General features: G+C 36.6%; 1 protein-coding gene across 4 annotated transcripts in view; it reads left to right on the top strand.

Moving 5' to 3' along the window:
• TDRD3 (tudor domain containing 3) overlaps nt 1–24578 on the top strand; it is a 192590-nt gene that overhangs the window by 83079 nt on the left and 84933 nt on the right. For all 4 annotated transcript variants that reach the window (XM_070471156.1, XM_070471154.1, XM_020894978.2 and 1 more), the window contains 3 exons: nt 3307–3448; nt 10123–10194; nt 12844–12993. In XM_070471156.1, the coding sequence (XP_070327257.1) occupies nt 3307–3448; nt 10123–10194; nt 12844–12993 (364 nt within the window). The remainder of the gene's footprint in view (nt 1–3306; nt 3449–10122; nt 10195–12843; nt 12994–24578) is intronic.

Raw genomic sequence — 24578 nt, 5'->3', positions numbered from 1 at the left:
CCTCCTTTGACACATTTAGTGAAAAATGACTGAGAATGAAGACTTGCTATGTAATGGCTCATTCTCTCATTTTACTGCTGTATATTTTTCTGCGGTAAATGAAAGCACAAGATGGGCCCAGAGAAGAGAGTCTCTTATTCTGTTCACCATTTTCTTTTGTTGAATTTATTACATTTTGACAATTGATAAAAAAGGTTGCTTCTTTCTCATTTGCACATCATTGAAACAGCATGACTACTTTTGGTTCTATAGAAACAATAGCTTACAGAAGTGTTCTCCCATGTGAACAACTTGGGAAGCTATTTTCAAAATAAGTTTGGTGGTTAGTGGTTGTCTTAGAAGGAAGGTATAGGAGCTCACTAGGGAGGATAAACCAGGAGTTGGTATAGAATGTGTTTTCTCCACTGGGCGTTGCATTTCTCTGGGGTGCTTCTTTCCACTCATCTATTGTACCTCCAGCCCCACTTGATACCGTGTTTTTTTTTTTTTTTTTAATTTCAATGAAGAGGGAGAATAAAGAAACTTTGGAGTGCCAATCAAGTATTAGTTAAATTGCAATATGCTCTCTGAGTAAGTTATGACCCTGAAGGTGATATAATAAAAATTACATTAAAATTTTGGCACCTGTTTATTCTTTTGTGGGAATAGAATTGTAATTCGGTGACTGTAACTCGTTATCAGTTATCCTAGTGAGATTGTATGTTTGACTTAAAATAATTCACTATCTTTTCCCTCTTAACCTATTAGAGAATGAGTTTGGAAAGGTACAGTCATTTTACATAAAGATAACTCATTATCTGCTTTCACATTAGCTTTTGGTTTTAAAAATATATTATCATAATGGAAATGCCCCTGTAATTTACTTCCTACTTTTTAAGGTCTTATATAGTTTCTCATATTGCTAATTTGTGATTTTTACATTTCATTACACTGTGCAATTTTATCAATATGTTAGAAATTATTGGCTAACATAACATAAAAAGTGGCTCTAAAGAACACATTGGTTTTCTGCAAATATTGTAATTCATTAATAATTTCTTTAGAGGTTAAGAGTAGGGCAGCCTGGTATTCTTGGTGCTTATTTTTTTTAATTTATCCCTAAATGATGACTATAGAGTTAGAAAATCTGTATCTGCTGTTTACCTGGAACTGGGAAAAACTTCACTTAGTGTATCTATATTCAGTTGTTGCTAATTTTGAAGTTTGATAGGCATTGTGCAGTTTCCTACATTTATCACCATATAGCTCTCTACTTAAGAGTTAAGTTAGGCAAGACTGTCCATGACTATTTGTTTTGTTAAGTTACATAAAATGACTAAGAATGATTAAGCATAGGGTCCTCAGGATAATTTTTACCAAATAATGTTTTACTCCATGTGGGATCTTTGAAACCTTAAAAATAGGCATATTCTGTTTCTTCTTGTTAATGACCATTTTATCAACCATTTTTCTTCAAAATAAACCAGAGATACCAATGCTTTCATTGATTTGCTTTTTTAAAAAATTAATTAATTTATTTTAATTGGATGATAATTACTTTACGATATTGTGGTGGTTTTTTGCCATACATTGACGTGAATAAGCCAAGGGTGCTCCCCATCTTGGAGAGTAACATGTGTCTCCCCATCCTGAACCACCCCCCACCCTCCCCCCATCCCCCCCACCAATTGATTTGCTTTTGCACTATCACCCACTCCAGTATTCTTGCCTGGAGCATCCCATGAACAGAGGAGCCTGTCAGGCTACAGTCTATAGGGTTGCAAAGCGTCAGACATGACTGAAGTGACTTAGTACACACACACACATACCACATAGTGGATTTTATAAATTTTTAAAAATGTGACAGTGTGGAAGCCTTTCAGCATGATTTTCTAATCTATCCTAGGTGCTTTAGGACTGTCTTTATTCCTCTTTGCAGTTCTTTACCCCTTGCTGCTATGTTTGAAGAGATGCAGTGGGGCTTAGTATATATGCTTTTACTTTAGGATAAACCTGTGTGATGAAATTGATTTCTTCCATTTTTTCCTTTACTGAAAGACTGGTAGGAGGATAAACAATATTTTCCCTGGTTTTTGTAAAAGGGGTCATGGTGTGATAATGTTTGTCCCAAATCAGATAATGTTAACCTGTTATGGAAAAATCCTTTTGAAGTCAGTATGCTTTAGAATAAATAACTCTCATTTGATCTTTAACTGGATGGTTAACAAAAAGACCATTGTTTTATGTGGATTACAGTAGCTTATATAGATGTTAAAGGTCTCGGTTTCTTATGGATTTGTTATCTCTTTTGTATTGTAATTTAATTTTTTAACATAGTATAAAATGAGCTTTGGAAAAATGGGAAATTCTTTCCATTACACATTTCCCTCCACATGTTAACACCTTGTAATTATCAAGGCAGAATTGGTTAACATCCTTTGAGAGCATAGACTCCAAGTATCTTAAAAGAAGGAGCTGTAAACATTGTACTGAAAACTTGCTTTAAATCTTTACCTGACCTGTTAGTTAGGGTAACTCCGGGAGTTGGTGATGGACAGGGAGGCCTGGTGTGCTGCAGTTCATGGGGTCGCAAAGAGTAGGACATGACTGAATGGCTGAACTGAACTGAACTGAACTGACCTGTTAGTTTGTAGGTGAACAACTGATAATAAGCTTTGAATGGTGCTAATAAGAGTTTAAAAATTCTCTCTAAAAAAAATGGTTGCCCTTCCTCCCCAGGTGATGTAGTAAATTTAGACTATAGTTCAACTGTTATTAGTAAATGACAGTGGTGTCCGCAAAATTTTGCTTTGTACGGTCTCCTTCAAATTTGATTATTTTTGTTGTCAGTATGAAGAAAAACCTTCAGATTTTTGATATACCATATTCATTAAAAGACATTTTCCTATTTGTATTGGTAATGTATTAAAAATTGTTTGTGCTTAATAAAAGGCTTCTTTTAAACACCTTAAAAAATGAGGTTTGTAAAGCTCAGGGGAAAAAAGAGCAAATCTTACATTTATACAATATGATGGAGTCGAGGAAGTACTTTCACATCTTTTGTTCTCTTTAAGTTTATGAGCTGTGATTTCCATTACCCGTGTATTTTTACACATAGAAGAGAATTAAGGTAGAGAAGGACGGTCTTGCACCTGGTCTCCTACTTCCTTCCTGATGGCCTGTTCACACTATGCAGCCCAGCACCTGAAAAATAGTTTCCACATTAGTATGTTTTGAAGGATTTTACTAGGTTGTAGTATGGGACTGAATTCCAGTTTGGGGAAGGAGCTTAAATGTGTTTTAACTCTTTTTTTCCCTTTGCTTTAGCCTAAACACACCACCTGGAACTAAAGTTAAACTTTCAGGCGCCGTGGACGTAAGAAACGGATTCCTGCTCTTGAATGACTCTAACACCACAGTTCTTGGCGGTGAAGTAGAACACCTTATCGAGAAATGGGAGTTACAGAGAGTAAGTGTAGACTGAGAAGAATGGTGTGAACTTCTAAAATATTACACTGTTTTTATTGTAGTCTCTCTTTTAAAGGATCATCCTATAATGAATAGTAAAATTAGTTCTTTATGCCAGAGTTGAATAGAGTGGAATACAGTGATCTGTACAGAAATTATCTACCTTTGTTTAAGCATATTGTTCTTCTAAAACAGATGCCTTTTTTCAATATTTGTTATATTTTATTACATATTTTATAAGTCAGTCTTTACTGACAAGTTTTTACAACTGCCAGGATACCAGTTATAAGCTATGTATAATATTCCTTTTGTCTAGTCACCAAGTCATGTTCAACTCTTTTGTGACCCCCATGACCATAGCTTGCCAGACTCCTCTGTCCATGAGATTTCCCAGGCAAGAATACTGGTGTGGGTTGCCATTTTCTTCTCTGCGGGATCTTCCCGACCTAGGGAACAAACCCACGTCTTCTGCATTGGTGGGCAGATTCTTTACCACTGAACCACCAGGCAAGTCCTATGTATAATATACCTGTGTTTAATTCTTTCTGCAGAAAACAAGTGTTTGTGCATATGTATAAATAACGTCCATTTCTCTTATCTATAAACACACATAGGTGCAAGTGAAAGCAAATTAGAATTTCACTATGATGAAAAGATTCTTGTTTCATTTCACTTTCTAGTCACATTAGTTGATGTTTTCACCATTTTTGTTAACAGTATCTTCATCCTCCTAGTCATCTATGTTATCTAATAATTATCCTTCTACTTTGCTTCTAGCCACCAGTTCTGTTGGTCAGCTGCAGTCAGATCTCTCATCAGTGTCTTGCTCTCAGGTTCCATTGATATTACTGTAGTTTAAGTCTCTGGCCTGGACTATTTGTAGTAGCCTTTTAGCTGGTTTTGCCGCATATCCTTTTTCTATTTTCTAATTTACTATACTCTGTATCTTTAACATAACTCAGACCAATGCTACACCCTACTTTTATTTCACATACCTTAGTTGGGGATTCAGGGTCATTTATAGTCTAGTCCTAGTTCTAGTTTATCTTTTCAGCTTTCTTGATTTTTTTCACATGGGTTTTGTTTTAGCTAAATGGAACTATTTACTCTTTCTTTGATTCTCTAGGCTTTTCTCAGTTGTTCTTTTGGAAAAGAAGAAAGATTTTCCCAATTTTAAGATAATTTGTCTTAGTTTCTCTTTTATTTTTTAAAAATATTTTATTATTCTTATTGTTATTTTATTTATTTTTATTTTTTGACTGTAATGTGTGGCATGTGAGATCTTAGTTTCTCAACCAGGGGTTGAACCCTTGGCCCCTGAATTGGAATGGCAGTCTTAAACACTGGAACCAGGGTAGTCCCAGTTTCTCTCCTAATTCATGCGTGACCATATTGTCCCCATGCTTTTTTTATTTTGGTTTTATTTATTTATTTTGTAAAATTATTTTAATTGGGGGATAATTACTTTACAATATTGTGATGGTTTTTGCCATACATCAACATGAATTGACCATAATTTTAAACTCAAAATGCTTTTTTTTCACATAGTGAAATATCTGTTCCTTTATTGAATTCTTAGAATACTTTTTTCGTGATATGAAGCATATTATTTTTTTTACCTAGCAATAAGGTTATATTTACTTCTTATATCCTTTGATTGTAAGCTTTTTGAGGTCAAAATTCCTGTTTTTGTTATTTTTATTCAGTTCTACAAATATCTGTTGAACAGTGTGTATGCCTTGTGCTGGACTCTTATATCTGTATATCATGTAATTCACCTAGCAGTCTTATAAGAGAGTGTTATGTCCATATGGATCAGGAAATAGGCTTTGAGAACTGTTAAACTTATTTTATGATTATAGCTAATAGGAGATGGATCTGAGCCTTCCTGTATCTCCAGAGTGATGGCCCTGAGTCTTATATGTAATAAATAAAGCAATTTGATAGTTTCATATAAATAGCCAAGTTTATGAACTGTGAGTTTCCTAGAGAAATCTCACCCATTTCTTGTGATCTTTTCCTTTTATAAGTTGATATATTGTATCCTTAGAGATTTTTTTAAAGTGTGTTAATATGTTCTCAAGTCACACAAACATATTATACATAATTTTTCCAACCCAGCCAAAACTATTAATAATTAAGCATGTATTCCAAAATCAAATGGCAAAAGTTGATCAGTGGAAAACTGCAGTTACTTTTGCACCAACCTACTTCACTAATTGTAAAGTAGATCAAACATTCCTCAGAAATTGCTCATCTCCAACATGCAAACATACACATACAAACACATATACTCACACACACACACACACACACACACACATACACACACACATACACATGCATGGATCAGTGGTAGTTTGACGATTATCCTTGTAATGTTTTATTATATGTTTTTGCACTTTGTTTTCTGAGAGCCATGCTAGTATTTCTTTTTGTGCTGTGCTTAGTCACTTAGTCATATCCAACTCTTTGTGACCATGTGGACTGCAGTCCACCAGGCTTCTCTGTCCATGGGGATTCTCTAGGCAAGAGCTGAAGTGGATTGCCATGCTTTCCTCCAGGGGATCTTCCCAACCCAGAAATTGAACTGGGGTTTCCTTCATTCTAGGTGGATTCTTTACCAACTGAGCTACCAGGGAAGCCCCATTATTTCTTTCTAAAGCCTTTTGGGGGAAAAAAAAAAAGCTCTAGTATTTCTTTTTAGAGGGCAGTAAAAATTTACATGAAAAAGTTTGAAAATGTCTTAATATGATAAAGTTCTCTTTGGTTTTATAGTTTTTGATTTTGGTAACCATAGTGATGGAGAAGTCATGGAGCGTTCAAATTACTTGAACATCTGGCAGGTGATACCCACAGAAATCAAATGTACACATAAAAATCCTAAACCATAGAGTAAATTTTGGAAGCAGTGAGGTTTTCTTGTGAAAGTTTTATGGGTTTAGCTCTTTGGCTCTTAAATTTGAGTGTTTGATCCATTTTTAATTAATTCTTAAACATGGTGTAAGTAAAGGGTAGAACTTCATTCTTTTCCATGTGGATATCCAATTTTCCCAGCACCATTTGTTGAAGAGACTCTCCTTTCTCTAATGAATGCCCTTATCACCTTCATCAAAAATCCCTTGACTTGAATAGCATGGAGATCAAACCAGTCAATCCTAAAGGAAATCAGCCCTGAATATTCATTGGAAGGACTGATCCTGAAGCTGAAGCTCCAATACTTTGGCCACCTGATGCGAAGAGCCAACTTCTTGGAAAAGACCCTGATGCTGGGAAAGATTGAAGGCAGGAGGAGAAGGGGGCAACAGAGGATGAGATGGTTGGATGGCATCATCAACTCAATGAACATGAGTTTGAGCAAACTCCAGGAGATAGTGAAGGACAGGGAAGCCTGGCGTGCTGCAGTCCATGGGGTCGCAAATAGTTGGACACAACTGAGCAACTGAACAACAACAAAGTGCATGCAAGAATCTGTTTCTGGGTTCTTTATTCGGTTAGTCTGTCTTATTGCCACTGTTTTGATTACTATAACTTTGTAGTAAGTTTTGTAATTGAAAAGTATGAGCTTTTCACAGGATTATTTTGACTATTCAGGGTCCCTTGAGATCCCATATGAATTTTAGTGTGGATTTTTCCATTTCTGTGAAAAATATTCTTAGGATTTTGATAAGAATTGCAATGAATCTCTAGACTATTTGAGTAGTACTGATATCTTAACATTAAATCTTCCAAGTCATGACCCTCTCATGTCTTTTCATTTATTGATATCTTCTTTAATTTATTTTAGCAATCTTTTAATTTTAATTGCATAGAACTTCTGCTTCTTTGTTTAGTTTATCCCTAAATGTTTTATTCTGTTCAATTCTAGTATAAATGGAAACCTGTAACTTGCTGTTGTTTTTTGCTTAGCCTAGTTCTCACCAGTGACTTATGGGAGATCCTGTGCAGGTTTCTGGAGCATCTTTTCTGTACGGGACTCTCTTTTTCAAGCCTCTGCCCCAGGACTTCCAATTATTTCAGTCCGCCTTGAGCTATGAGACTGATTGTCTCAACGTAGGTTTCTGTGCTCTCTGTCTGCATCATGTCTCAGAAAGGCAGAACTCATCTGTTATTTTTTCTCTTTCTCTTTGGACTTAGATTCCTGCATTACTTCTTGCCATGTGTCATAAAACATTTGTTTCTTATGTGTTGTCCATATTCCTAGTTGTAGAGGGAGATTTAAGTCTTAACTCTTATACATTCATCAAGATGGAAAGTAGAAATCCTGTAATATGCTTTTTACTATATAATGTGTATTGGAAAATGGTATTATTGGAAGCTTATGTGAGTTATAAGAAAGTCATAGCATAAAATGACCTTGATTTTTTTGCTTTGGCTGGTCTTTTTTTTTTTTTTTTTGTCTAAAATCAAACTAGGGAAAGGACCTCTCAATTATTTTATGCATTTGTGTGTTTTTTAAAAAATAGATTAACATCTTAAATACAGCTTATCAAGAAATACAATATTCATATACAGTTTAAATTGTTCTTTAATTAAACTGAATATTATTGTTGTTTTTAGTCTTAGTGCTGTTTAATATAATGATATAAAATGCAAAATATGCTTTGTATAATGCAGGGACTCTTGTCGTTCAGTCCCTAAGTCCTGTCTGATTATTTGTGACACTACTGACTCTAATACACCTGCCTCCCCTATCCTTCACTGTCTCCTGGAGTTTTCTCAAATTCATGTCCATGAGTCAGTGATGCCATCCAACCATCTCATTCTATGCTGCCCCCTTTTCCATTTTGCCTTCAATCTTTCCCAGCATCAGAGTCTTTTCCATTGAGTTGGCTCTTCACATCAGGTGGTCAACATATTGGAGTTTCAGCTTAAGTATCAGTCCTTCCAATGAATATTCAGGGTTGATTTTCTTTAGGATTGTTTGGTTTGATCTCATTGCAGTCCAAGGGACTCTCAAAAGTCTTCTCTAGCCCCACAGTTCCAAAGATCAGTTCTTTCGTGCTCAGCTTTCTTTTATGGTGCAACTTTCACATCCATACATGACTACTGGAAAAACCGTAGCTTTGACTCTATGGGCCTTTGTTGGCAAAATGATGCCTCTGCTTTTTAATACACTGTCTAGGTTGCAAACCTAGACATAACTTTCTTTCTAAGGAACAGCATCTTTTTTAATTTCATGGCTGCAGTCACCATCTGCAGTGATTTTAGAGCCCAAGAAATGAAATAAAACAAATAAAATCTGTCACTTCTTCTACTTTCTCCCTTTCTGTTTGCCATGAAGTGATGGGACTGAATATCATGATCTTAGTTGTTTTTTTTTTTAATGTTGAATTTTAAGCCAGCTTTTTCACTCTCTCACCCTCATCAAGAGGTTCTCTAGTTCCTCTTCAGTTTCTGCCATTAGGGTGGTATTATCTGCATACCTGAGGTTGCTATATTTCTCCTGGAAATCTTGATTCCAGCTTGTGATTCATCCAGCCCAGCATTTTTGATGATGTACTTTGCATAGAAGTTAAATAAGCAGGGTGACAGTATACAGCCGTATTGTACTCCTTTCCCAACTTTGAACCAGTCTGTTGCTCCATGTCGGGTTCTAACTGTTGCTTCTTGACCTGCATACAGGTTTCTCAGAAGACAGGTAGAATGGTCTGGTATTCCCATCTTTTAAGAATTTTCCACAGTTTGTTCTGATCTACACAGTCAGAGGCATAGTCAATGAAGCAATTATTTTTCTGGAATTCTCTTGCTTTTTCTATGATCCAGCAGATGTTGGCACTTTGATCTCTGATTCCTCTGCCTTTTCTAAATCCAACTTGAACATCTCAAAGTTCTCAGTTTACATATTGTTGAAGTCTAGCTTAGAGCATTTTCATCATTGCTTTGCTAGCATGTGAAATGAGTGCAATTGTGTGTTAGTTTGAATATTCTTTGGCATCGCCTTTCTTTGGAATTGGAATGAAAATTGACCTTTTCCAGTTCTGTGGCCACTGCTGAGTTTTCCACATTTGCTGACAGATTGATAGTTTAACAGCATCATCTTTTAGATTTATAAATATCTCAGCTATAATTCTATCACCTCCTCTAGCTTTGTTCATAGTAATGCTTCCTCTGGCCCACTTGACTTCACACACAGGATGTCTGGCTCTAGATGAGTGATCACACCATTGTCTTTATCCAGATCATTAATACATTTTGTATAGTTTTTCTGTGTATTCTTGCCACCTTTTCTTAATCTCTTCTGCTTCTGTTAGGTCCTTATGGTTTCTGTCCTTTATTGTGTTCATCCTTACATGAAATGTTCCTTTGATAGCTCCAGTTTTCCTTTTTTTTTTTTACTTTACATCATTACAGTAGTTTTTGTCATACATTGAAATGAATTAGCCATGGATTTATATGTATTCCCCATCCCAGTCCCCCCTCCCACCTCCCTCTCCACCCGATCCCATTCTGTTGTTTTCCTCTGTTTCTTTGCATTGTTCACTGAAGAAGGCCTTCTCATCTCTCCTTGCTATTTTCTTGAACTCTGCATATGTTTTATATAGTTTAAAATAATTAATAGGCTTTTTTTTTCTGTTTTAGCAATCTACTAAAATAATTGGATTTCTTGTGCATAAGTGTTATTAAATATATTTTTAATGTATAAATCTCTTTTATAACTCACTTTTCTCACAGAGCTTGTCAAAACACAATAGAAGCAATATTGGAACCGAAGGTGGACCACCTCCTTTTGTGCCTTTCGGACAGGTAATGACTTTCATTTTGGCAGATGCATTTTAATCAGCAAAAAGTATTTTTCATTTATATTCACGTTGTGCTCAGTTTTGTGCTGACCTCTTCACTCAGTGGTCATAGGAGTTACGTGGAAATATATTAATTATATGAAATTGATAATTGTGTTTTTTTCCCTTTATTTTAATTAAAGTTTTGGTGTAGATTCTTTTCTTAAAAGAAAAAAAAAGTTAACCCAAAGATTCAAAGATTCAAAGAGTTAAGAGACACACCTGATGTCAATTTAAGACTAAGATAAGATGGTGGTGGGGGCTTTTGTTTTTTGAGAGAGAGAGAAATGCAAATGTAAGAAGACAAAAGTATGCTATAATTTCTCACTTTGTTCATTAAAAACAAAAGAGGGAGGAAAAATAAAAGCATCAACAGAAGAATTGATAGGAGACAAAAAAGTTGGAACAAGGAAGGGCATCATTGCACTTTAGGAGGACCTACTCTCCCAGCTGTCCCTTCCGAGACTCTATTCATCTGCCTTCATCCAAAGACCCATCTTAGTCAAAGACTTAATTTTATTTCCAGTTGGTATTTTCCTTTTCCACTACGGCAGCCCTGATCTTTCTCTCATGTAAGCGAAGCATTTTTATTTCCTAATTTTCAACCACCTTGCTGTAGAATGTTACCTCAAGGTAGCTCCTCAGCTGGCTAGTATCTTATCTTTCTGGTTGTGCTAAACTTCAGATTGCATTCAAAAAAATCTCCTTTAGCTTGTCCCTGTTTTATCCCTGAAGAATCCGAGAGTAATCCCTCTGACTGCTTGTTCTTTGTCATGTGATGCTACTAAAATTTAGCTCTTGGTAACCTGCCTTGCACTTGAGCTTTATTTCCTTCAAGAGTGCTGACTTAAAAGTGAAGATAAGTTGCGAACATAGCAGCTAGGAAATTGAGATGTACATCTCTGTAACAATTTTAAAAGATTTGGTATGAGAAACATATTGAGTTGATCAGGAAATAAATGAACAGAATAGTTGAATGACATCCTCTTCAAAACCCTTTTTTGGAGGATCTACTCAAAATTAAATAATTCATTCTTGCATCATGGTTATTTTGAAAGTATTTAAAAGCATATGCCATTTTTTATTGTGTTTAAGAACATGTGAAATTCAATATAAAAGGAGGCATGATCTATGCTGATGATATTGTCATTTCTATAGTGAAAAATCCCAAGAATGAAAAGATTCTATTAACATATTTGAAAATAATAAGTGCTATTTTTAAAAATGTTCTTTCCTCATAAACATTTTGGGGATAATATTTCTTTCATAAATTGCTAAAAGAGACTTTTAATTATTTTCAAGAATTTAAAGTATATATATAGCTCTTTTTTTTTTGGAGTTCAGTTCAGCCACTCAGTTGTGACCGATGCTTTGTGACCCCATGTTCTGCAGCATGGCAGGCTTCCCTGTCCATCACCAACTCCTGGAGCTTGCTCAGACTTGTGTCCATCGAGTTGATGATGCCATCCAACCATCTCATCCTCTGTTGTCCTCTTCTCCTCCTGCCTTCAATCTTTCTCAGCATCAGGGTCTTTTCCAATGAGTCAGTCCTTTGCATCAGGTGGCCAAATTTTTGGGATTTCAGCTTCAGCATCAGTCCTTCCAATGAATATTTAGGACTGATTTTCTTTAGGATTTACTGGAATTTGTCTCAAGAGACTAAAATCCCACAACTTTGCAGCCTGACTGAGGGAGAAAGTATGTTTTTAGCTTTTGATTTGGTTTATAAGTTCAAAGACATCTTTCTATATGTAAAAGTAGCTATACTTTTTGGAATTAGGAAGTATGTTAAAAGTTACAGCTTCAATAATGTTATTTGTTTATGAAGTCCATTGTGAAAATCTCTTATTCAGCATCTTAGCCTTGTACATTGGTTAAAGACAGAGTATGCTGGCTGTGTGTTGGAATCAGCTATGTTATAGGTGTATTATTGAACATCTGTATTTATTTGAATTTATTTGAAAGTATATTTTTCTTCCTCTTTAAAATTATTGAGTTGAAAAAGGTTCATTTTATAGGAGTTTTTCTGCTAGGATTAAAAGGGAGCATTGAATTCAGGGCATATTTTAATCATTGAGGGCTTTCTTCATTTGTCTCAAGAGACTAAAATCCCACAACTTTGCAGCCTGATTAGGGGAGAGAGTATGTTTTTAGCTTTTGATTTGGTTTATAAGTTGAAAGACATCATTCTATATGTAAAAGTAACTATACTACTTAACCCTCATGGATATTGTGACATAATGTGGAAATCAGCTCATAATAAAAAAAAAACAAATTTTCTTCTTGTGCAATAGTCTAGACTGTTTGAAATGTTAAGTTTTTTAAAATCATTATCCTAAAATGAAGCTTAGAACTTTTGGTTTAATGAAGGTTTTAAATATGCTCTCCCCTTTTAAATGGCTATATTTAGTGTAGCTTTCATTTACTAGTTACAGTTAAAGTTACTTCAGTTAGTTTTCTACCTTTATTTTTAAATCTGGGGATGGAATTATATTTTTATGGGCTCTTACTTGTTGTGATTCAGATACTTCTTTTGAAGATATACACTTTCTTACAAACAGTTGAATCCCTTCTGATATTACTGAAGCATTTTGTTTTTATTTATTATTACCAGAAGTGTGTGTCTCATATCCAAGTGGATAGCAGAGAACTTGATCGAAGAAAGACATTACAAGTGACAATGCCTGTCAAATCTCCAAATGATAATGATGAATTTGAAAAGCAAAGGACTGCTGCCATTGCAGAAGTTGCAAAGAGCAAAGAAGTAAGAAGCTAAATCATTGCAAATTTCTCTTATTGCTTGCCTTTATGTTCTAGTTAGATTATTCACAATCATTATTGTCTTTTCAGATAAAGTAACTAATTGAACAAACTTTTGACATTCTTTTTCCATATTCTATCAGTAGAGAATATCCTGGTACCTTTTGGAGTCTTAAGCTTACACCATTTTACTTGCAAACATTCCTTTTCCAAGTCTCCTTAACAATTCCATTAAGTTGCTTTTGCTGACAAACCACCTTTCTTTTCTCCCTCTTTCTTTTCTTCTTAACAGTATACAACTGAACACAGTGAACACAGTAACTTTTTTTTTTTTTTAATGGTAGAGGGGTTCCTATTATTAGTTGGGATAGATGATACTTTCTGAGGAAAGTTTTCTCCTACAGTAGAAACCTTGGAGGGGTTCAGGTAAAAACTAGAAGGTAAATCAATGGCTCAGGATTAACAATTTTGTCAGTTTTCATTCTTAAACCTAATGTATAGTAAAAAACAATTTTTATCTTTGGATTAGATGTGCATTTATACATACCCTCTCTTATTTATCATTATTAGACAAAAGGTTTTCTTTTCATTATTTTTAATTTCTTACTTATTTGAAATAGGTTGTTTCTCTAGTTATTTATTGATTTGTAGCTTTCGATAAGAAATTTTAGTTCATGAATTAGTTGGTTGCTTAAACAGTGTTTTCTTAACCAGTGATATTGAAATAAATTTCTTTATTTAAAACCAGCAATAAACTTTATCTAACAATTTTTTTCCTATTTAAATTCAAAATTTAAGAGGGGACTTCTTAAATTTTGGTAGTTCTTCCCACAGTGTCATTCTACTATCTGTTTATGATAGGCGGACAAGAGCACAAATTCTAGAATCAGGCAACCTAGAAGAATATACTATTGAGAACTTGGATAGATAACTTAAATTTTTTACCATACTCTTTATCTATGAAAAGACGGTAGCAGTGGGACAAGAGCACAAATTCTGGAATCAGACAGCCTAGAAGCGTATACTTCTGAGAACTTGGATAGATTACTTACATTTTGTACCATATTTTATTTATCTATGAAAAGATGATAGCAGTAGTACCTACTTAATATGTTTACTGTAAGAATTAAAATTGCTAATATTTAAAATACTTAGGATACTTCATGGCACAGGTCATGATATTGTTACCGAATTCCTGTTCAGCTGCTTATCATTCAAGAATCCAATACTGAGAGTGTTGGTTAAAAGGAAATATGGCTTTATTGAGGAGGCTGACAATTCTGAAGAGAAAGGTGGGAGTATGTTCCAAAAAGCCAGCTCCCAACTTGCCAGGTTTTGCTTGGAGATTACATATGGGAAAGAGGAAAGGGCTACGGTGCTCATAGGGAGGGGGCTGTCTTCTATTTTCAGAGATGATTGTCTTGATCACACAATTCCAAGTAGCTATCAAGTCTCACTTGTGATTGGAACATTATCTAAGTCATAAATCTTTGGTTAACTATTTCTGGAGAATAAGGAACAAGGGTGAGGTTTATAGAACAGCTAACTAATCTTCAGTCTCAGTGAGCACCAACAGTTTTCTTCATTCAGCAAGCTAAGCTAATGTTGAACTAGGGTAGAAGTCAGGCATCGCAAGCATAAGATCACAGCCATATCCTAACTAAGGAACAGTGCTGGAATGATGGAGAGGCAGCTCTGCATCCCTAGTTGTAGCTTCACAGCCTCAGTTACAGTGTTAGGTTGTTAAGTCACTTCAGTTGGGTCCAACTCTGTGCGACCCTGTGGACTAAGCTCCAGGCTCAGTATTCCTTTGCTGTGCTGTGCTTCATCCCTCAGTCGTGTCTGACTCTGTGACTCCATGGACCATGGGAGTTCTCCAGGCAAGAACACTGGAGTGGTTGCCACGCTCTCCTCGTTCTTTTCCTAAAAGCCTTCGATAAATGTGACTATTGCTATTCCTCAGTGTTTTCTCTAAGGCATGTTTAAAAATCATTTTAATATCTCTGAAATTAATTCATTTTATCCAGTTAGCATAAAATGTATTTCTTCTTTTCCCAAAAATTGTTAAAATTATGGAGTTTCAGAAGAGGATATTGGGAATATATCAGTTTCTTAATGATTGTAGCAAAGGTATTATTTTGATTTACATATTTCTCAGACAAACTTTCTTTCCAAAATTTTGTTTGATGTCTATTTAATGGACTGTAGTTAATATATGGTAATAGGCTTCATTTTTAAAAGTCATAATTGATCACATTTTATTTTCCCATAAGTATTTGTGAATAAAGAATCATAGTTTTCTAAAGCAGAATTTCAACTTTTCAGTTTATATGTAAGAGTTGGTTGGAGGCTCAAAACTATAAGAACGTGCCCAAGGTTACCCAGTGACAATTCTGGGACAATTCAGTGACAATTCTACATGTATTACAGTAGAAGATTATATCTGTGTCTATGTATCTTTCTATACAGATGAGTATACACATACATATCATATTTAATGAGTGTCTAAAAAGCAAAATTATATAACAGTGTAATTTCCCTGGAAAGATATTTTATGTTCATCTATTTAACCACTTAATGTGAATTTGGTGAAATCTACTGCAGATGACCAAGTGATGTTTTTCATTCCTTTCTTCCTTTAGTCCTTCATTCAACAAATATTTTTTTGAGAACCTGTAATATGCCAGGAAGTATCTTAAATGCCTTGGTTTAAACAATGACTAAATATACAAAAGATTTCTGCCTTTATCAAGCTTACCTTTTAGTAAGTTAAGCAGATTGGCATAGTAATAAGTATGTAAATTATATGATAGGTTAGAAGTTGATAAGTGCCATGGGCAAAAGTAAAGTAGGATGGGCAGTTAGGAAGGTGTTGGTTGGTGAGAGGAGTTGGAGGGGGGTGCAATTTAAAATAGGATGGTCAGAGGAGGAGTACAAGATGGCAGAGGAATGGGTGGACATGGAGTATGTCTCTCTCCACGGATACATCGGGAACACACCTTCAGACACAGAAGTGCACACAGAACACCAGCTGAGAGCAGACAGGAGCACCTGACCAGCGGAAAAGAATATATAGAACCACACAAAACTCGGTAGGATGAAGGAACTAGGGGGAGAAACAGGAGTGTTAGTAGGACTGGACCTGCCCTCGGCGGGAGGGGGAACTGAAGCAGGGGTCCGATCTCTACATCAGGGCAATTGTCTGAGTCAGAGGGGAAACATTTAAGGCTGAGAGTGAGGAAGCTGATCTGTGACGGCCTAAGTGGAATGAGAATCAGGCAGTCCTTGCCACAGCCATACATACCCCAGACAGGGATGCAGGTCCCCTGGAAGGCTCAGCTGCTGGGAGATGGAGCCTAGGGATTGTGGAGCAGCCAGGGTAAGGGTTGCTGTTGACTGCAGAGAGATGGATTGAGGGGATAGGAGGGAGGAGATTGTGGTGGGACTTGCCTGTGGAGGAAAGCCAGGCAGCCATGGAAGCAAGGGATACGGCTGAGTCACACGTAGGGGCTGCAGCCATCACCATAGCCTCTCTCTCCACACTCCACCATTGGCAGCTGAACAATGGAGAGGCTGGCCCATCAAACACCTGGTGTCCTGAACTACAGAGTAGGACCCCATCCAGGGTGCCCTTTAAGTGACTGATGTGCCAAACTGTAGAGTAGCGCCTGACCCAGGGTGCCCCTTGAAGTGCCTGGCACAATGATTTACAGAGTAAGACCCCAGCCCAGGAGGCCCCTCTGTGTGCCTGACGTGCTGAGTAGCAGAGAAGGACCCCAGGCAAGGGAGCCCTCTAGGTGCTGAACAGGTGGAGCTGCAGAAAAAGACTGGCCAAAGAGGCCTACTGATCACCAGCTACAAGAGGCTCGAAAAAAGACTCTGATCGGGCCATACCTCCTGCGGCGGAGGCAGTCCGTGTCCCTGCACACTTAGTGCCGCCAGGGTCCCCGCAAGCCAAGCCGCTGAGCCACCTTCATGCCCAACTGTCATGGGCAGAGCTGCCACAGGCAAAAAAAGCCTTGCATCTGTGCATGCAGGGTCGCTTCAGTCGTGTCTGGGCTCTTTGCGACCCTGTAGAGTGGCCTGCCAGGCTTCTCTGTCAGGGAGTGGGGGGGTTCTCCAGCCAAGAATACTGGAGCGTATTGGCCAATACTGGTTGCCATATCCTTCTAGAGTACTGTATTTCCTGCTGCCCTAGCCGCCAGCTCTCGTAAACACCTGGTGCTGCCAGAACCCCTGCGACCCAAGCAGCTGCATCATCTCCACACTTGACCCTCACAGGGCAAACCCAAGTCCTCTGGAGCAAACCCCAGTGGATGACCCACATGTACGGATGAAAATAAAACCACAGTTGAAACCCAGGGGCAGTGTGGTTAAGGAAAAAGACCCAAAACCTTCCCACCAGCTGTACAAGCTGTGCATTAAATCCACACGATTAGCTAGGCAGACTCTGTGTCTTTATAAAAGCTCATTGAGAGCTCCCACAAAAGAAATCACTAGTTCTGATAGCTGTGGACATTGCAAGCAAGAACATACAGGAGAAGGACCAGATTAGAATCTGAGCTGCCCCCACAGTAGGTCCAGAGATCAGCAGAGTGTTGGAGGGCATGCCAGGGAGGTGAGGTGGACTGCGACTCCCAGCAAGGGAAGGAACTCTTGAGCAGTGATTCAAGAAGAACATTTGTTTTCTTGTGTTTTGACTTGTTTTGTAGATTGTTTTGGATTTTTTTAATCTTTTTTCCCCTTCTTCTTGCCCCTCTGTTGCAGTTGTCAGTTTCATGGGCACTGTGAAATCTAATTCAGCTTTTGAGCTTTTTTTTTCCTCAATCACATTTTTTACTGTTGTGACAAACCTCTGCCTCTTCATTGGACTTTTGCAGTTCTGTGGAATTTTCCTTTTTTTTTTTTCCCCCCTTTTCTTTCTTCTGTTTTTTTTTTTTTCTCTTTTTTATAATTTTAATTTTTTTAAACCTATTCTTTCTACATTTATTCCTTTGTTTGCCTTTCCTACTGTTCTTTTTGCCTTGCAGTTAGTCTGTAATATATATAAATCTTCTTAATCTACCTTTATTTAACTTTGCATATCTATTCTTTCTTTTCTTTCTTTGCTTTCCTCTCAACATATTTGTTAGTTTTGTTTTCATTGCTTTATTCCCCACTTGGTGCCTTGCTTTAGTTTTGTTTTCCAGTTTATGCTTTAGTTAGTTTTGTTCTTACCTAGTAAATATAATTTTTATTTCCTTTGTTCACTAGATCAATCTATTGTACTTTATTTTTGTTGGACTGTATTGACTTTGCTCTTGGGTGTATATGTATATGAGTATATTCCATTTTTTAAATTATTATTTGTCTGATTTTGTAATTGCCATTTGTCTGGGATTCATCTTTGGTTTCTCGTTTTTAGATATTTGTTTTAATCTCACTTAATGCCATAACAAACCACTTGTAGAATCTTCGTTCCTGACCAGAGATCAAGCCTTGAGACTTTGCAGTGGGAGCACTGACTCCAAAACCCTAGACTGCAGAGAGCTAACCCCAGGGAGTATCAAACAGGGAGAACTCACACGGAGGAAGCCAGTTGAATACAAGACCTGGCATCACCCAAACACCAGCAGCACCCTGTGCAGGATGCCTCATCTAAACAACAAATAAAACAAAAATACAAACCCAATCATCAGCAGACAGAATTACCACCTCACTCAGCTTTGCTCATCAGAGGAAAAACAAACAAACAAAAACTCAGCACAAATATCACCCTATAGGAAGCTTTCACAAATCACTGGACCAACCTTAGGAGGGCAGAAACCAAAAGGAAGAAAGAATTCAACCTTGAAGCCTGGGAAAAAGAGACTTCAAACACAATAAGTTAAAAAAATAAAAAGGCAGAGAAATACTACACAAATGAAGTAACAAACTAGAAACACAGAAGTCCAAATAAATGAAGAGGGAATTGGCAAACTACCTGAAAAAGAGTTCAGAATAATGATAGTAAAGATGACCAAAAACCTTGAAAACAAAATGGAGAAAATGCAAGAATTAATTAACAAAGACCTAGAAGTATTAAAGAATTAGCATACAGAGACAAACAACACAATTACTGAAATTAAAAATACTCTAGAAGGAATCAGTACCAGAATATCTGAAGCAGAAGACCAAATCAGTGAGCTGGATGATAAAATATTGGAAATAACTTCTGAAGAGCAGAATAAAGTAAAAAGAATGAAAAGAACTGAGGATGGTCTAGAGACCTCTGAAACAATATCAAATGCACCAATATTTGAATTACAGGGGTCCCAGAATAAGAAGAGAAAAAGAAAGGGTATGAGAAAATTTTTGAAGAGATTGTAGTTGAAGATTTCCCCAACATGGTAAAGGAGATAGTCAATTAAGTCCAAGAGGCACAAAGAGTCCAATAGAGGATAAAACCAAGGAGAAATACGCCAAGACACATACAAATCAAACTAGCAAAGATAAACACAAAGAAAGAATACTAAAAGCAACAAGGGAGAAGCAACAAGTAACATACAAGGGAAACCCCTACGCTGATCTTTCAGTAGAAACTGTACAGGCCAGAAGGGAATGGCAGGATATATTTAAAGTACTGAAAGGGAAAAATCTACAACCATGATTACTGTACCCAGAAAGGGTCTCATTCAAAATTAATGGAGCAATAAAAAGCTTTTCAGACAAGCAGAAGTTAAGAGAATTCAGTACCACCAAACTAGCTTTACAACAAATGTTAAACCGACTTATATAGTCAAGAAATACAAGAGAAGAAAAAAGATCTACAAAACCAACCCCAAACAATTGAGAAAATGGCAATAGGAACATATATATCAATAATTACTTTGAATGTAAATGGATTAAATGCACCAACCAAGAGACTCAGACTGGCTAAATAGATACAGAAATAAGACCCATATATATGCTGTTTACAAGAAACACACTTCAGACCTAAAGACACATAAAGACTGAAAGTAAGAGGATTGAAAAATATATTCCATGCAAATGCGAAGCAAAAGAAAGCTGGAGTAGCAATCCTCATATCAGAAAAAATAGACCTTAAAATAAAGGATATTACAAGACATAAGGAAGGACACTACATAATGATCAAGGGATCAGTCCAAGAGGAAGACATAACAATTGTAAATATCTATGCACCCATCATAGGAGCACCTCAATACATAAGACAAACACTAACAGATGTAAAAGGAGAAATTGACAGTAACACAATAATAGTAGATGTTAACACCCCACTCACACCAATGGACAAATCATCTTAACAAAATAAGGAAACACAAGTCTTAAATGATACATTAGGTGAGATGAATCTCATTGATATCTTCAGGACATTCCATTCCAGTGCAGAATACGTCTTCTTCTCAAGTGCACATGGAACATTCTCCAGGATATACCACTTCTTGGGTCACAAATCAAACATCAGTAAATTTAAGAAAATTGAATTTGTATCAAGCATCTTCTCTGACCACAACACTATGATACTAGATATCAATTACAAGGAAAAAAACTGTAAGAAACACAAACACATGGAGATTAAACATGTTTCTAATTAACCAGGTTACTGAAGAAATCAAAAGGGAAGTAAAAAAATTTCTAGAAACAAATGACAATGAAAACATGACAACTCAAACCTATGGGGTGCATCTAAAGCAGTTCTAAGAGGGAAGTTTATAGCAATACAATCCTACCTCAAGAAATAAGAAAGACATTGAATAGACAACCTAAATTTACACCTAAAACAACTGGAAAAAGAAGAACAACCCCCCCCCCCCCCAAAATTCATAGAAGGAAAGAAATCATAAAGATCTGAGCAGAAATAAATGAAAAAGAAATGAAAGAAACAATAGTAAAGATTAATAAAACTAAAATCTACTTCTTTGAGAAGATAAACAAAATTGACAAATCTTTAGCCAGACTCATCAAGAAAAAAAGGAGAGAAGAACCAAATCAACAAAATTAGAAATAAAAAAGGAGAGGTTACAACAATCCAGAAATGTTAGACAATGTAGAAATACAAAGGATTATAAGAGACTATTTTGAACAGCTATATGGCAATAAAATGGATCATCTGGAAGAAATGGACAGATTCTTAGAAAAGTTCAATCTTCCAAGACTGAACCAAGAAGAAATAAAAATTATGAACAACCCAATTACAAACACTGAAATTAAAGCTGTGATCAAAAATCTCCCAAGAATCAAAAGCCCAGGACCAGATGGCTTCACAGGACAATTCTGTCAAACATTTCAAGAAGAGCTAATGCCTATCCTTCTAAAACTCTTTCAAAAAATTGCAGAGGAAGGAACATTTCCAAACTCATTCTACGAGGCCACCATTGCCCTGATACCAACAAGGGCAAGATAAAAAAAGAAAACTACAGGCCAATATCACTGAGGAACATACATGCAAAATTCCTTGGCAAAATTTTAGCAAACAGAATTTAGCAACACATTAAAAAGCTCATAGACCATGTTCAAGTTGGATTTATTCCAGGGATGCAAAGATTGTTCAATATATGCAAATCAATTAATGTGATACACCATATTAACAAACTGAAAGATAAAAACCATATGATAATCTCAGTGGATGCAGAAAAAGCCTTTGACAAAATTCAGCACCCATTTATGATTAAAACTCTTCAAAAAATGGGCATAGAAGGAACCTACCTCAACATAGTAAAGGCCATACATGAGAAGCCTACAGCTAACATTGTTCTCAATTGTGAAAAACTGAAAGCATTCCCCCTAAGATCAGGAACAAGACAAGGGTGCCCACTTCCCCCACTATTATTCAACATAGTTCTGGAAGTCCTAGCTATAGCAGTCAGAGAAGAAAAAGAAATAAAAGGAATCCAGATCGGAAAAGAAGTAAAGCTCTCACTGTTTGCAGATGACATGATACTGTACACAGAAAACCCTAAAGATAGTATCAGAAAATTACTAGGGCTAATCAGTGAATTGAGCAGTGTTGCAGGATACAAAATCAATACACAAAAATCATTTGCATTTCTATATACTAACAATGAAAAATCAGAAAGAGAAATTAAGGAATCAATCCCATTCACCATTGCAACAAAAAGAATTAAATATCTAGGAATAAACTTACCTAAGGAGACCAAAGAGCTGTACACAGAAAATTATAAGACACTGATGAAAGAAATCAAAGACAAACAGAGAGAGAGTCCACGTTCCTGGGTAGAAAGAATCATCAGTTCCTGATGAAAGAGATCAAAGACAAAATAAACAGATAGAGATTCCACGTTCCTGGGTAGAAAGAATGACTATACTACCAAACACAATCTACAGATTCAGTGCAATCCCTATCAAATTACCAATGGCATTTTTCACAGAACTAGAACAAAAAATTTCATAATTCATATGGAAACACAAAAGACCCTGAATTGCCAAAGCAGTCTTGAGAAGGAAGAATGGAGCTGGAGGAATCAACCTTCCTGACTTCAGATTATGTGACAAAGCTACAGTCATCAAGATGGCATGGTACTGGCACAAAAACATAAATGTAGACCAATGGAACAAGATAGAAAGCCCAGAAATAAACCCATGCATCTATGGGTACCTTAATTTCGACAAAGGAGGCAAGAATATACAATGGGGCAAAGACAGCCTCTTCAATAAATGGTGCTCTGAAAACTGTACTACAGCTCCATGTAAAAGAATGAAATTAAAACACTTCCTAACACCATGCACAAAGATAAACTCAAAATGAATTAAAGACCTAAATGTAAGACCAGAAACTATAAAACTCTCAGAGGAAAACATAGGCAGAACACTTCATGACATAAATCAAAACAAGATCCTCTATGACCCACTTCCCTAGAGTAATGGAAGTAAAAACAAAAGTATACAAGTGGGACCTGATTAAACTTAAAAGCTTTTGCACAGCAAAGGAAACTATAAGCCAGGTGAAAGACAGCCCTCAGAATGGGAGAAAATAATAGCAACTGAAACAACTGACAAAGGATTAATTTCAAAGATACACAAGCAGCTCATACAACTCAATACAAGAAAAACAAGCCAATCAAAAAGTGGGGAAAAGACCTAAACAGACATTTTTCCAAGGAAGACATACAGATGGCTAACAAACACATGAAAAGATGCTCAGCATCACTCATTATTAGAGAAATGCAAATCAAAACTACCTCTCACCAGCCAGAATCACCATCATCAAAAAGTCTACAAATAATAAATGCTAGAGAGGGTGTGAAGAAAAGGGAGCCTTCTTGCACTGCTGGTGGGACTGTAAATTGATATAGCCACTATGGAAGATGGTATGGATATTCCTTAAAAAACTAGAAATAAAACCACCATATGACCCAGCAATCCTACTCCTAGGCATATACCCTGAGGAAACCAAAGTTGAAAAGGACAATGTATCCCATTGTTCATTGCAGCACTATTTACAATAGCTGGAAAATTGAGGCAACCGGGATGTCCATCGACAGATGAATGGATAAAGAAGTTTTGGTATGTATCCACAATGGAATATTACTCAGCCATAAAAAGGAACACATTTGAGTCAGTTCTGATGAGGTGGATGAATCTAGAACCTATAATACAGAGTGAAGTAAGTCAGAAAGAGAAAGATAAATATTGCATTCTAACATATAAACGGCTTCTAGAAAAATGGTACTGAAGACTTTATTTACAGGGCAGTAATGGAGAAGCAGACATAGAGACTTGTGAGCATGGGGAGAGGAGAGGAGAGGGTCAGCATTTGGAAAAGCATGAAGTCACTGAGTTCAGAAGGATCGCTGCTTACCTCTTCAAAGGCAGTAATCGCTGGAAACAGTGTGGAGCTGTGTAAGAAAGATAGCCTGTACACGGACACAATGCAGTATGCCTCTGAATCTAAAGATACTGAATTGGCTGAAGAGCTCCTACAGTGGGTTTTGCAGGAAGAAAGGAGAGTGCTCTGGAGTGTGTCTCTTTGCTTGTTTTGATCTTTTAAGGTCAGATGTTATCTTGGAAATTGCATGGAGGCACAATATTATGGCTTTTGCCATGCTGTATTACATCCAAGTCATGAAGAAATACTTGACAAAGAATTAGATGCTTCAGAATCACTGAGAAAAGGAAGAACAAGCTACAGCAACACAACCTATTGTTTATGGTCAGCCCCAGTTGATGCTGACAGCAGGACACAGTGTTGCAGTCCCTCCGCAGGCAGCTTTCACTTACGGTTACTCTGCACCACCCTACGGGCAGCCCCAGCCTGACTTTGGGTACGGCATGTGAGATGGAAAGCTGATCTGTAGTCATCTATTTTCATACCGAAACATCGTCTCTACCCACTTTTCAGTTTATAATGGGAAAAACAGGCGCATGTTCTCCTAACCTTTATTTCATGAAGGACTAGTTTTTGTTTCTAACAGTAAACTCAGATCACTTATGTTAAAAGCTTATTTCACATTCTGCATCACTGTAGAATTTATTTTCAGCGAGGAATAGTTTCAATGTTTTATTCACTTGAGCTTTTCTTCTTCCTACCTCATTCTTTGAAGAACTTAATACTCAGTCTGTTGTGAAGATCCTGATTTGCAGTCTGTAGTG

This window comes from Odocoileus virginianus, chromosome 8, assembly GCF_023699985.2.
Source record: "Odocoileus virginianus isolate 20LAN1187 ecotype Illinois chromosome 8, Ovbor_1.2, whole genome shotgun sequence".
Classification (NCBI taxonomy): domain Eukaryota; kingdom Metazoa; phylum Chordata; class Mammalia; order Artiodactyla; family Cervidae; genus Odocoileus; species Odocoileus virginianus.
The sequence above is the reverse complement of the archived record's forward strand: the minus strand, read 5'-3'. Positions and strand labels throughout refer to the sequence as shown.